The sequence below is a fragment of the Oncorhynchus clarkii genome, chromosome 20 (genome assembly GCF_045791955.1).
Source record: "Oncorhynchus clarkii lewisi isolate Uvic-CL-2024 chromosome 20, UVic_Ocla_1.0, whole genome shotgun sequence".
NCBI classification, from domain to species: Eukaryota; Metazoa; Chordata; class Actinopteri; order Salmoniformes; family Salmonidae; genus Oncorhynchus; species Oncorhynchus clarkii.
Genome location: NC_092166.1, coordinates 78,002,439 through 78,016,978, shown reverse-complemented (window position 1 = coordinate 78,016,978; position 14,540 = coordinate 78,002,439). Strand labels below are relative to the sequence as shown.

Genomic DNA, 14,540 nt, shown 5'->3' with positions numbered 1-14,540 from the left:
AAGACATTTAAATGTTTCCCCTTAAACCACTCAAGTGTTGCTTTAGCAGTATGCTTAGGGTCATATTCCTGCTGGAAGGTGAACCAGTCTCTAATCTCTGGAAGTCTGAAACAGGTTTCCCTCAAGAATTTCCCTGTATTTAAAGCCATCCATCATTCCTTCAATTGTGACCAGTTTCCCAGCCCCTGCCGATGAAAATCATCCCCACAGCACGATGCTGCTACCAACATGCTTCACTGTGAGGATGGTGTTCTCGGGGTGATGAGAAATGTTGGGTTTCCGCCACACATAGCGTTATCCTTGATGGCCAAAAAGCTCAATTTTAGTCTCATCTGACCAGAGTACTTTCTTCCATATGTTTGGGGAGTCTCCCACATGCCTTTTGATGAACACCAAACATGTTTGCTTATTTATTTCTGGACACTCTTCTGTAAAGCCCAGCTCTGTGGAGTGTACGGCTTAAAGTGGTCCTATGGATAGATACTCCAATTTCCACTGTGGAGCTTTGCAGCTCCTTCGGGGTTATCTTTTGTCTTTTTGTTGCCTCTCTGATTAATTCCATTGAATAATGAATTTAATGGTGCTCCGTGGGATGTTCAAAGTTTCGGATATTTTTTATAACCCACTGTACTGATCTGTACTTCTGATCTGTACCACAACCGTTTGGAGAGCTCCTTGGTCTTCATAGTGCCGCTTGCTTGGTAGTGCCCCTTGCTTAGTGGTGTTGCAGACTCTGGGGCCTTTCAGAACAGGTGTATATATACTGAGATCAGGTGACAGATCATGTGACACTTAGATTGCACACAGGTGGACTTTATTTAACTAATTATGTGACTTCTGAAGGTAATTGGTTGCACCAGATCTTATTTAGGGGCTTCATAGCAAAGGGGGTGAATACATATGCATGCACAACTTTTCCGTTTTTTAAAATAATTTTTTGAAACAAGTTCTTTTTTTTCATTTCACTTCACCAATTTGGACTATTTTGTGTATGTCCATTACCTGAAATCCAAATAAAAATCAATTTAAATTATAGGTTATACTGCAACAAAATAGGAAAAATGCCAAGGGGGTGAATATTTTTGCAAGGCACTGTACTTGGCTTGCTGACTAGCTGGGGTTGTGGGGTTAGGCAACGTTAACTAAAGCAAAAAATATCCAGTTGCCTAACTGCAAACATGTTTGTTAAAACCAGATGAAGTGTGCACAAGTATTAACTAAAGAATGTAAATAACACATGTATGGCATAACAACTATTAGCTTTCTTACAATGTGAGAAAGTTTTCCACCAGCAGTTGTCTGTTGCCTTCTACTTTGTTCCATCACCATTGTTTGCTATAAGGTGAGGGTGGTTGACTCGTGAAGAAACAAATAAATGTATGGATGAAACATGAAATACATTGTGGCCATAAGGATTATCTTGCAAGTTTTGACAACATTTTTGTTTGATTAGAGTTAGCAAGCTAGTCCCATGTGTAACGATTGTCTTCCACTTCTGATGAGGAATAAGAAGGATCGGACCAATACGCAGCGTGGTAAGTGTCCATGTTAAATTTATTCAATAACTGAACACTGAAACACAACCAAAACAGTCCTGTCTGGTAGAGACAGAAAACAACTACCCACAAACACAGGTGGAATGGTTCTCAATCAGAGACAACGATTGCCAGCTGCTTCTGATTGGGAACCATACCAGGCGAAACACATAGAAATACAAAACCTAGACTACAAAACATAGAATGCCCACCCCAACTCCCGCCCTGACCAAACTAAAACAGAGACATAAAAAAGGAACTACGGTCAGGACGTGACAGTACCCCCCCCAAAGGTGCGGACTCCGGACGCAAAACCTAAACCCATAGGGGAGGGTCTGGGTGGGCATCTGTCCGCGGTGGCGGCTCTGGCGCGGGACGTGGACCCCACTCCACTTTAGTCTGGGCCCACTTAGTTGGCGCCTTTGGAGCGGCGACCCTCGCCGCCGACCCCGGACTGGGGACCCTTTCAGCGGGCCCCGAATAGACGGGAGACTCTGGCAGCGCCGGAGTGAAGGTCGACTCTGGCAGCGCCGGTGTGAAGGGCGCACCCAGCCTGGTGCGTGGGGCTGCCACAGGAGGCCTGGTGCGTGGAGGAGGCACCGGATGGACCGGACCGTGGAGGCTCACTGGAGGTCTCGAGCACCGAGCCTGCACAACCTGTCCTGGCTGGATACCCTCTGTAGCCCGGCAAGTGCGGCGGGGTGGAACAGACCGCACTGGGCTGTGCTGGCGAACCGGGGACACCGTGCGTAGGGCTGGTGCCATATAACCCGGGCCGAGGAGACGCACTGGAGACCAGATGCGCGGAGCCGGCTTCATTATTCCTGGCTCGATGCTGGGGACACCGTGCGCCTCACGGCATAACACGGTGCCTGCCCGGTCAACCTCTCGCCACGGTAAGCACGGGGAGTTGGCTCAGGTCTCCTACCTGACTTAGCCACACTCCCCGAGTGCTCCCCCCAATACATTTTTGGGGCTGCCTCTCGTCCCTGTTGCGCTGCCGTGCTAACTCCTCATATCGCCGCCACTCGGCTTTAGCTGCCTCCAGCTCTTCCCTGGGGCGGCGATATTCCCCAGCCTGTGCCCAGGGTCCCTTACTGTCCAAAATCTCCTCCCAAGTCCAGGAGTCCAGAACCCTCTGCTCCAGGTTACCAAGCTGCTTGTTCCTTTTTTGGTGGGTAGTTCTGTAAAGGTTGTCGTTGGTGGAAGAAGGAGAGGACCAAGGTGCAGCGTGGTATGTGTTCATGATCTTTTAATTACACTGAACACTAGAACAAAACGCAACAAACGAAACAGTCCTGTCTGGAACAGAGACAGAGACAGAAAACAACTACCCACCAAAAAAGGACCAAGCAGCGTGGTAACCTGGAGCAGATTTGGAACCATACCAGGCCAAACACATAGAAATACAAAACCTAGACTACAAAACATAGAATGCCCACCCCAACTCACGCCCTGACCAAACTAAAACAGAGACATAAAAAAGGAACTAAGGTCAGGATGTGACACCATGGGTGAACCCATGCTATGTCTTTGCTCTGCTAGCCATACGCCAAGTGCGGCAGGAAATGCTGGTGCGTTTATTTATTTTTACAAAAGAGTGTAGAAAGCGGGTAAAATAAGTATTAAACGATATCATGCCTACGTCATATCGATATCAAACGAAATCGATATCATCGAATTATCGATATTGGTGCCCACCACTAGTCATTACTGTATTAGGCATTAATACATGTATAACCCACCAAACTTGAATTTACCAATGAAGTTGACTAAGAACATATTCTCCTTTACACCAATGATGAACAACCTGCAGAAGTGTTGCACAGCGTTGTCTTCTGTCTCTGATGTGTGTGTAGTTCTGTTCTGTTTCTGATGTGTGTGTTCCCTCCACCAGGTGGATGATCTGAAGGCCAAGCTGGCCGTGCAGGAGGTGGAGCTCAAGCAGAAGAATGAGGATGCTGACAAGCTCATCGAGGTGGTTGGTGTGGAAACAGAGAAAGTGTCCAAGGAGAAGGTCATAGCCAACGATGAGGAGCTCAAAGTGCAAGTAATCGCCAAGAATGTGGGAGAGAAACAGAGGTCTTGTGAAGAGGACTTGGCCAAAGCAGAACCTGCCCTGTTGGCTGCCCAGGAGGCTCTCAACACTCTCAACAAGGTCTGGATGTGTGTGTGTGTGGGTTTTGGTTTCTAAAATCCCCAAATGTCCCCACAAGGATAAAACAAGGAAAATTCTCCCGGAGGGGCCATTTCCCACGTCCCCATGAGGACAAGGGCTATTTTAAGTTTAGGGGTTTGGGTTAGAGTTAGAGTTGGGGTAAAGAGTTAGTGGTTATAGTTAAGTTTAGGGAATTTGAATGGAAATTCATTTTAGGGCCCCACGGTGTGTATGTGTGTGTGTATGTATGTATAGAGCTTTCAACACATTCTAGGATAGTTAACAAGAGGAAGGAATCGAGCATTGAAACTACTGCAGTGAACCGAAAATGCTGAAGAGTGTATGTATGTGTTGTTCAGTGAGTTAAGTGACTCTGTGTGTCGCATAACCTCTCTGTTCCCCCTGTACTGCAGAACAACCTGACAGAGTTGAAGTCGTTTGGCTCACCTCCGGAGGCGGTGGTGAACGTGATGGGTGCTGTGATGATCCTGATGGCCCCCGGAGGGAAGGTGCCTAAAGACAAGAGCTGGAAGGCTGCCAAGAACATCATGGCTAAGGTGGACGCCTTCCTGGATGCTCTGATCAACTACAACAAGGAGAACATCCCTGACACCTGCATTAAGGCCTTCCAGTGAGAAACACAAACCTAGCTGACATCCAAACACTTTAGCTGATTCATCAGGAAATCCTTATTTCTCTGAAGATTTGAGTCCCTTTTCCCCTTATTTTCTTTTATATCTTGTTGATGATAGATTTTGTGTGTATCTTCTTTTTATTCTCTGTGCAGACCGTTTAAGAACGACCCCACATTCGAGCCAGAATACATCCGCTCTAAGTCACTTGCTGCTGCAGGTCTGTGTTCGTGGTGCATCAACATTGTGATGTTCTACGAGGTGTACTGTGATGTGGAGCCCAAACGCCAGACTCTGGCCCAGGCCAATGCTGAGCTAGCCGCTGCCTTGGACAAACTCTCCATCATCAAGACCAAGATCAATGTGAGAGAATACAATAGAATTGTTACAAAACCGATTAACTAGCCTTCTAATATAGTTGCACTCGCTAAATCTAGGGGTCTTAGGCCTAGTTAACTGGTCTGTAACCTGATTTAAGATGTGCATCTACAGTGAGCTTCAAAAGTATTGGGACAGTGACATTTTTGGGGGACTCAATGACTAAAAGGTTAGAGTGCAGACTGTCAGTTTTAATTTGAGGGTATTTTCATCCATATCAGGGGAACTTTTTAGAAATTACAGCACTTTTTTGGACATAATCTCCCCATTTTAGGGGACCAAAAGTATTTGGCGTATTCACTTATATATGACCGATCGGCTCGATTTGAAATTGTGTTTTTTTACATTGGATAAAAGGAGAGACTCAGAGCTAGGAAATGGTATATCATACACTACAGTGGGAACAATGGGAAAGTAATTCTGCATTGAAAGTTGATAAACGTGTAACCTCACGTTTGAAAAAATGGCCCTATCTATGTTTTGGTACCTACTGGAGAGCTCTTCTTTGTCTACACCCATTCAGCATCGTTCACACCCTCTTAAAAGCTTTAGCCCCACCCTTCTCTTTAAGGATTCACATGTGAGGCTATGTAGTAAACAACCAAAGATTTCAAGACTAAAGGCTGGTTTATACGTAAATTTAATCTGGAGTGCTAGAGTGTGCTCTGGGTGTTCGTAAATTCAGAGCGTTTCGCTTCTTGGAGTGTTCAGAGCGCACACTGGAAGCTCTGGCCGAAAAGTAGGGTTGGTCTGAGCTTTCTGACCCAACAACAGCAGTCAAGCACCCAAGCTAACTGGCTAACGTTGGCTAGCCTGCTAGCTACTTCCAGACAGAAATGAGAGAACAGCTCACTGACCATTTTACTCGCCCTAGACCTGGTTAGGCTGTTTTTATGTTATCCAGAGCGTTGGTGAATGTATCTGTGCTGCTGGCAACAATTTAATTATTCTTTTTTTGCCAATGTTTACACACAGCCATATTTAACGTTCGTAAATTCGTCAGTTATTCTGCGCTCTGGCACACTCAGATGAGAGTGCTCTGAAATCGGAGTAGATAGCCGGAGCGAATTTACCAGCTACGGCTATCAACTGTTGTCGCAGTGACATTATAAACATTCTAGTGAAATAGTTACTTGCATAGTGGAGTCTTTTGTTTAGACATGTAGCTAGCTAGCTAAGCAATTAACCATAATCCCAACTCATAACATTACTACCCTGCATGAATCTGCAGGTAGCTAACCAACCAGGTTCAATGTTAGCTAGCTAACATTAGGCTATAACTAGCAATGCAAATGGCTCTGAGATTCAAATAATATTACTACACAGATCATACACGTAACGTTAGCTAGCTAGCCAGCCAGCTAACGTTAGCTAGCTAGCTAACAGTACACTTTAACTTGAAATTAAAACGACTTTCTGACAAAATTAGAAAAGCGTAATATCTGAAAATGTAGCTTGCTAGACTCTCTTACCCGTATACATGGATGGATGCTTCTCCCTCTCTTTGTCACAGTTGCCTTTAGTTGGAATATGTAATCCAGAGATGTAATCCAAGCAGACCACCATAGTCCCTGTGCCCAAGAACACCACGGTAACCTGCCTAAATGTTTACCGACCCGTAGCACTCACGTCTGTAGTCATGAAGTGCTTTGAAAAGCTGGTCATGGCTCACATCAACACTATAATCCCAGAAACGCTAGAACCACTTCAATTTGCATACTGCCCCAACAGATCCACAGATGACGCAATCTCTATTGCACTCCACACTGCCCTTTCCCATCTGGACAAAAGGAACACCTACGTGAGAATGCTATTCATTAACTGCAGCTCAGCGTTCAACACCATAGTGCCCTCAAAGCTCATTACTAAGCTAAGGATCCTGGGACTAAACACCTCCCTCTGCAACTGGATCCTGGACTTCGTGACGGGCCGCCCCCAGGTGGTAAGGGTCGGTAACAACACATCTGCCACACTGATCCTCAACATAGGGGCCCCTCAGGGGTCAGTCCCCTCCTGTACTCCCTGTTTACCCATGACTGCATGGCCAAGCACAACTCCAACACCATCATTAAGTTTGCCGACGACACAACAGATGTAGGCCTGATCACCAACAACAATGAGACAGTTTATAGGGAGGAGGTCAGAGACCTGACAGTGTGGTGCCAGGATAACAACCTCTCCCTCAATGTGATCATGGACTACAGGAAAAGTAAGGGCCAAGCACGGCCCCATTCTCATCAACAGGGCTGTAGTGGAGCAGGTTGAGAGGTTCCTTGGTGTCCAAATCACAGCCTGGTATGGCAACTGCTCAGCCTCAACAGCAAGGCACTACAGAGGGTACTGCATACGGCACAGTACATCACCGGGGCCAAGCTTCCTGCCAGCCAGGACCTCTATACCAGGCGGTGTCAGAGGAAGGCCCTAAAAATTGCCAAAGACTCCAGCCACCCTAGTCATAGACTGTTCTCTCTGCTACCGCATGGCAAGCGGTACCGGAGCGCCAAGTCTAGGATTAAAAGGCAGCTTCTACTCCCAAGCCATAAGACTCCTGAACAGCTAACTAAATGGCTACCCCCCCATTTCTACGCTTCTGCTACTCTCTGTTAATTTACCTCTACCTACATGTACATACTACCTCGACTAACCTGTGCCCCTGCACATTGACTCTTTCCCGGTACCCCCTGTATATAGCCTCATTACTGTTATTCTATTGTTGTTCTTTAATTATTTGTTATTTTTCCATTTTTAATTTTTAATTTGTTTACTTCAGTTTATTAAATACTTTCTTAAAACGTATTTTTCTTAACTGCATTGTTGGTTAAAGGCTTGTAAGTAATCATTTCACTGTAAGGTTGTATTCGGCACATGTGACAAATACAATTGTATTTTATAAAATTTTTGCTCAGTGTGAGTTGAATTTGAAATCCTGCAACACAAATAGCTGAGTTGATCCCACAATAGAGTTTAGTTTGCTGAGACCCGCAACGTAAAAATATTTATTATAGTTCATCCAACTTCGGTTCTCTTGGCGTAATGGCTAAGGTATTGGGTTGACCGTCGCTGGACCAGGTCGGGGCTACCCATCGAATTCGCTACATTGGTCCATGGAGCTTAAATAATTTAGCTGATGATATCCTTACATTGTTAAATTGAGAGGACTAGAAATCAAAAGTTGAGTCAACTTTAAAAAAATCAAGGCAACCAGCTGCAATACAATTTCTAGTTTACTCGACTTTGACAAGTGTGTTGAGACAACTCAGGAATGTATGTTAGCCGAACTTTTCTTATTAAGTTGAGTGAACTAGAAATCATATTGCAGCTGGTTTCCTTGATTTGACTCAAGTTGACATAAACTTACAGTGTAGAATAGAATAATTCCATTGTGAAACAGAAATGTGCCTTGTTGCTGTCTTTCTATTCTCACCCTCCCGGTCTTATTATCCATGAAAGAGGGATGTTGTTGTCTTGTATTTAGCAACTGAATGCTAACCTGGCCAAACTGACATCGGAGTTTGAGAAGGCCACATCGGACAAGCTGAGGTGTCAACAGGAAGCAGACGCCACCAATCAGACCATCTCCCTGGCCAACAGGTGACGTGCAGCTACAGTACAGTACAGCACTGCACCACAAAACACAACCACAGACATGGGATGACACTCACAGCCTGTGCCTTCCTGGTTTAAATTCAAACTGTGTCTTTGAACATTTGATTCAGTATAAGTATAGAGATATTTTAATATTTTTAGAATTTGAAATTATATATTTGATTTAATAAGATTTAGTCTACCATCTTTGATAACTGTCATATTGACACGTGGTGTGTTTCTCTCTCTGGCAGGCTGGTAGGAGGTCTGGCCTCAGAGAAGGTGCGTTGGTCAGAGTCGGTGGCCCAGTTTAAGATCCAGGAGAAGACTCTGAGTGGTGACGTCATGCTCATCTCTGCCTTCGTCTCCTACGTGGGCTACTTCACCAAGAAGTACCGCATTGAACTCATGGACAAGTACTGGCTGCCCTACCTCAAAGAGCTCAAGGTACACCACACACTCCTAACACTACCTCAAAGAGCTCAAAGTACACCACACACTCCTGACATTACCTCAGAGAGTTTAAGGTACACCACACACTCCTAACACTACCTCAGAGAGTTCAAGGTACACCACACACCACACACTCCTAACACTACCTCAGAGAGCTCAAGGTACACCACACACTCCTAACACTACCTCAGAGAGCTCAAGGTACACCACGCACTCCTAACACTACCTCAGAGAGTTCAAGGTACACCACACACCACACACTCCTAACACTACCTCAGAGAGCTCAAGGTACACCACACACTCCTAACACTACCTCAGAGAGCTCAAGGTACACCACACACTCCTGACACTACCTCAGAGAGTTCAAGGTACACCACACACTCCTAACACTACCTCAGAGAGCTCAAGGTACACCACACACTCCTGACACTACCTCAGAGAGTTCAAGGTACACCACACACTCCTAACACTACCTCAGAGAGCTCAAGGTACACCACACACTCCTAACACTACCTCAGAGAGCTCAAGGTACACCACACACTCCTAACACTACCTCAGAGAGCTCAAGGTACACCACACACTCCTAACACTACCTCAGAGAGTTTAAGGTACACCACACACTCCTAACACTACCTCAGAGAGTTCAAGGTACACCACACACTCCTGGCTCAGCACACAAACCATACGTCAGTAATGGAAACATCACAGTCAGACCCGGGTCACTGAATGAATAGAATGATAAATTAGTTCAACATGACTTAATCACCTGAAAGGAGATTGACTTGCATGAATGAGTGTGTTATTAATTAAACATTTGCCAACCAGCAAAGTGATGCAGATGTAGTATACTGTAGTAATCTCCTGTTCCAACCCTCCCTCTCCCAGGTCCCCATCCCGATCACAGAGGGGCTGGACCCCCTGATGTTGCTGACAGATGACGCAGACATTGCTGCCTGGAGCAACCAGGGCTTGCCTAGTGACCGCATGTCCATTGAGAACGCCACCATCCTGTGCAACACGGAACGCTGGCCGCTCATCGTGGATGCCCAGCTCCAGGGAATCAAGTGGATCAAAAGGAAATACGGAGATAACCTTAAAGTCATCCGGCTGGGACAGAAAGGGTCAGTCCTTCTCACACACAGTCCTGATAGAGTAGCCAGTGTGTGGTCTTGTTGACCAGGCATTGATATACTACCTATCCTGTGTGTGTGTGTGTGCAGGTACCTGGACAGCATCGAGAGCGCTGTGTCTAACGGAGACACTCTGCTGTTAGAGAACATCAGTGAGAATGTAGAACCCGTCCTGGACCCTTTACTGGGCAGGAACACCATCAAGAAGGGCAAGTAAGTCATCATCACCTCTATATACCACTTACAGCCCTCTGACACCCCTCCCTGGGCCACTATGACTCCTCACAATGTCTGCATCCCATATTCCCTATTTAGTGCACTACTTTTGACCTGGTACTAATGCGATATATATTATTTTGACCAGTAAAAAGTAGTCCACTGCTTAGGGAATACAGTGCCATTTCGGACACACACAATAACTCCACATAGGGCAGAGATGTCAAACAAATTTTCCTTGAGGACCACACTACTTTTGACCTGGTACTAATGCGATATATATTATTTTGACCAGTAAAAAGTAGTCCACTGCTTAGGGAATACAGTGCCATTTCGGACACACACAATAACTCCACATAGGGCAGAGATGTCAAACAAATTTTCCTTGAGGACCACATTCGGTCTTCACTGAGGCCTGGAGGGCCACACCTAAAATGTATTATATTTCTTTGCCATCCAATAAAAACTAAATTGTCCTCCAGTCTCTCTCATGCATTCTGTCTGGCAGGTACATCCGGATAGGAGACAAGGAGGTAGAGTACAGCCCTAGCTTCCGTCTCATCCTGCACACTAAGTACTTCAACCCTCACTACAAGCCTGAGATGCAGGCTCAGTGTACGCTCATCAACTTCCTGGTTACCAGAGACGGGCTGGAGGACCAGCTGCTAGCCGCCGTGGTCGCTAAGGAACGGCCAGACCTGGAAGAGCTCAAGGTGACAGAAGCCGTTTTTATACCTAGACCTAGCATGCGTCCTTTGTTCTGATCTGATCTACATTCTGATTGTAGCTGTTGCATCTACACATGGTAGTAAAATGTCTCTTATCCGTCCACTGCGTCCACATTGTGACCAGATATCCTCCCTGTATGCAAATTATTTGACAGGTATTCTTCTACTCTTGTAAGCTTGCGTTTATACGAGCAGCCCAATTCTGATATTTTTTTACACTAATTGGTCTTTTGACCAATCACATCAGATCTTTTAACATCAGATATTTTTCAAATCTGATTGGTCAAAAGACCAATTAGTGAAAAAAATGTCAATTTGGCCACCTGTATAAACGCAGCCTAAGATATCTCACAATGCCTGTCTGCCTACTTTCGGACGTGGTTGGGAACATCTAATCACAATGTCTTTTAGTTGTCTACACCTGTAGACAGGGGTGTAGAGTGTGGGGGAGTGGCGCTCCCTTACTTTTTCCAATTTGAGAATACTTAGAGGTGGCAAAACTATTTCTGGAAAAGTATTTGATAAATTCCAAATCAAATATATTAAATAACCACTCAAATTCCATTAAAAATGATAGAATGACAAACCAAATAAATATTTATAGCAGCATAGAGTTAGGTAAATGATGGTTTTGCTCCCTGTCTTCTCTCTGGCGGTGGGGAGAAGAATAAAGAACTGTAGGCTATGGCTGGGTGGCGAGCTCTTTCGGTCTAACTTCGAAGCGCACTTTGAGCAGGCCAAATCCAACTTAACAAGAACAGCAACAGACAGAAAACTCTATGAGGGGTTTGTTAAAACGGCTGTCCTCAAAACGGTTTGTTATGGACTTGGGCCGTCTTGTCTTAAATTCAGTTTTCAATGGTCTTAAAAAATGTGACCGGAGATGAATACAGTGTTTCCTCTATGTTGTACAGCTGCTTAATTGTTGCCACCAAGACAAAATCTGGGGAAAAAATGAACATCAAATCATAGCTTACTCCTACCAAGGCGCATTTTCAAGGTGCTAAAGAGCTCCCACATGTAGCCTACAACTCTGTGTGTGCATGTGCCACTGTAAGTCTGCTGTTGCCAGATGAGAGAGCACAGAGAGTAAGGTAGGCTACTTCAAGGTCTCAGAGCGAGTGACGTCACCAATTGAAACGCTATTAGCGCGCACCCCGCTAACTAGCTAGCCATTTCACACCGTTAACACTAGGATGGCAACACATACATTCTAAGTGATTTCAATGAGCCTTTCTCCAATCTTATTGTTGTATACTGTTCAATTAAACTTCAACCAAAACAAGTTTCAGCACTTCTGCATTTCCTGCACTCAGTTGCAGTGGTGGAAAAAGTAACCAATTGACATACTTGAGTAAAAGTAAGGATACGTTCATAGAAAATTGTAAAAGTGAAAGTCACCCAGTAAAATTCTACTTGAGTAGAAGTCTAAAAGTATTTGATTTTAAATATACTTAAGTATCAAAAGTAAACGTAATTGATCAAATGTACTTAAGTATCAAAAGTAAAAGTATAAATAATTTCAAATTCCTTATATTAAGCAAACCAGACAGCACCATTTTCTTGTTTTTTTTTTCATTTACAGATAGCCAGGGCCAACACTCAGACATAATTTACAAACAAAGCATTTGTGTTTAGTGAGTCCTCCAGATCAGAGGCAGTAGATGACCAGGGATATTGGGGCGGCAGGGTAGCCTAGTGGTTAGAGCGTTGGACTAGTAACCGGAAGGTTGCAAGTTCAAACCCCCGAGCTGACAAGGTTCTGCTCCTGAACAGGCAGTTAACCCGCTGTTCCTAGGCCGTCATTGAAAATAAGAATTTGTTCTTAACTGACTTGCCTAGTTAAAAAAAATATATATATATATTCTCTTGACAAGTGTGTGAATTGAACCATTCAAAATGTAACGAGTACTTTTAGGTGTCAGGAAAAATGTATGGAGTAAAAAGTACAGTATTTTCTTTAGGAATATAGTGAAGTAAAAGTAGTCAAAAAACAAACCAAAAAAGTACAGATACCAAAAAATAAAATACTTAAGTATGTATTTTTACTTAAATACTTTACACCACTGCTCAATTGAGATAATTTCCACACTGCCACATAGGGCTACATGGACAAATAATCTGGTACATATTTTTAACCAAATGTTGCAATTGTGATTTGACTTGCGATTTCAAGAAAAACTGTTGGAATCATGGAAATAGAATGACTATTCTAATTCTATAGTTAGGATATAATAATAATTTCCTACCCTGTCACAATAACCTTCCTGGCATTTTAATTCGTTGTCATCTCAAACAACACTACTACAGTAATTATGATAACTTCTGGAGGACATTCTCCAACCTATTAGAACTTTTGCAGCATGAACTGACATATTGTCCACCCAATCAAAGGGTCAGAGAATTAATCTAGTACTGAAAGCATAAACTACAGCTTCTAACATTGTGGCAACAGTTTGGGGAAGGCCCTTTCCTATTTCAGCATGACAATGCCCCTGTGCACAAAGCGAAGTCCATACAGAAATGTTTTTTTGAGATCGGTGTGGAAGAACTTGACTGGCCTGCACAGAGCCCTGACTTCAACCCCAATGAACACCTTTGTGATGAATTGGAACGCCGACTGCGAGCCAGGCCTAATCGCCTAACATCATTGCACAACCTCACTAACGCTCTTGTGGCTGAATGGAATCAAGTCCCTCGCAGCAATGTTCCAACATCTAGTTATAGCAGCAAAGGGAGGACCAACTCCATAAAACCCATGATTTTGGAATGATATGTTCAATGAGCACGTGTCCACGTACTTTTGGTCATATAATGTATCTGCAAATCAAATTTCGCAACAATATGATCCATAAGGAAGGCTACTACATTCACCATATTCTTATCGGCAGACTCAACAGCCTTGGTTTCTCAAATGACTGCCTCGCCTGGTTCACCAACTACTTCTCAGATAGAGTTCAGTGTGTCAAATCAGATGGCCTGTTGTCCGGACCTCTGGCAGTCTCAATGGGGGTACCACAGGGTTCAATTCTCGGGGAGACTCTTTTCTCTGTTTATATCAATGATGTCACTCTTGCTGCGGGTGATTCCTTGATCCACCTCTACGCAGACAACATCATTCTGTATACATCTGGCCCTTCTTTGGACACTGTGTTAACAAACCTCCAAATGAGCTTCAATGCCATACAACACTCCTTCCGTGGCCTCCAACTGCTCTTAAACGCCAGTAAAACTAAATACATGCTTTTCAACCGATCGCTGCCCGCACCCGCCTGCCCAACTAGCATCACTACTCTGGACGGTTCTGACTTAGAATATGTGGACAACTACAAATACCTAGGTGTCTGGCTAGACTGTAAACTCTTCTTCCAGACTCACATTAAGCATCTCCAGTCCAAAATTAAATCTAGAAACGGCTTCCAATTTCACAACAAAGCCTCCTTTACTTACAAATAGAACTAAATGATTTTTACAATTTAATATGGCTAACCAAAATAAAAACTGTATGGTTCTTCAAAAGGTCCTTTGTAGAACCTTTGAGATCGAGAAAGGTTATTTATAGAACCATTTTCCATAAAGGTAAAGAACTCTTTGCTAGAACCGTTTTTTAATGATTCTTTGTCGTTTAGGAAAGGGTTCTTTATTGCACCATAAAGGTTTATTTTAGAACCTTATGAGCATGGTTCTTTATAGTACCTTCAAATAAGGGTTCTATATAGCACTCC

General features: G+C 44.1%; 1 protein-coding gene across 1 annotated transcript in view; it reads left to right on the top strand.

The window, feature by feature from the left end:
* Positions 1-14,540, top strand: part of LOC139376950 (dynein axonemal heavy chain 17-like) — an 84,876-nt gene that overhangs the window by 47,602 nt on the left and 22,734 nt on the right. The window contains exons 55-62 of the mRNA XM_071119972.1: positions 3,433-3,693; positions 4,107-4,324; positions 4,481-4,688; positions 8,179-8,294; positions 8,543-8,735; positions 9,627-9,862; positions 9,962-10,084; positions 10,596-10,800. Of these exons, the coding sequence (XP_070976073.1) occupies positions 3,433-3,693; positions 4,107-4,324; positions 4,481-4,688; positions 8,179-8,294; positions 8,543-8,735; positions 9,627-9,862; positions 9,962-10,084; positions 10,596-10,800 (1,560 nt within the window). The remainder of the gene's footprint in view (positions 1-3,432; positions 3,694-4,106; positions 4,325-4,480; positions 4,689-8,178; positions 8,295-8,542; positions 8,736-9,626; positions 9,863-9,961; positions 10,085-10,595; positions 10,801-14,540) is intronic.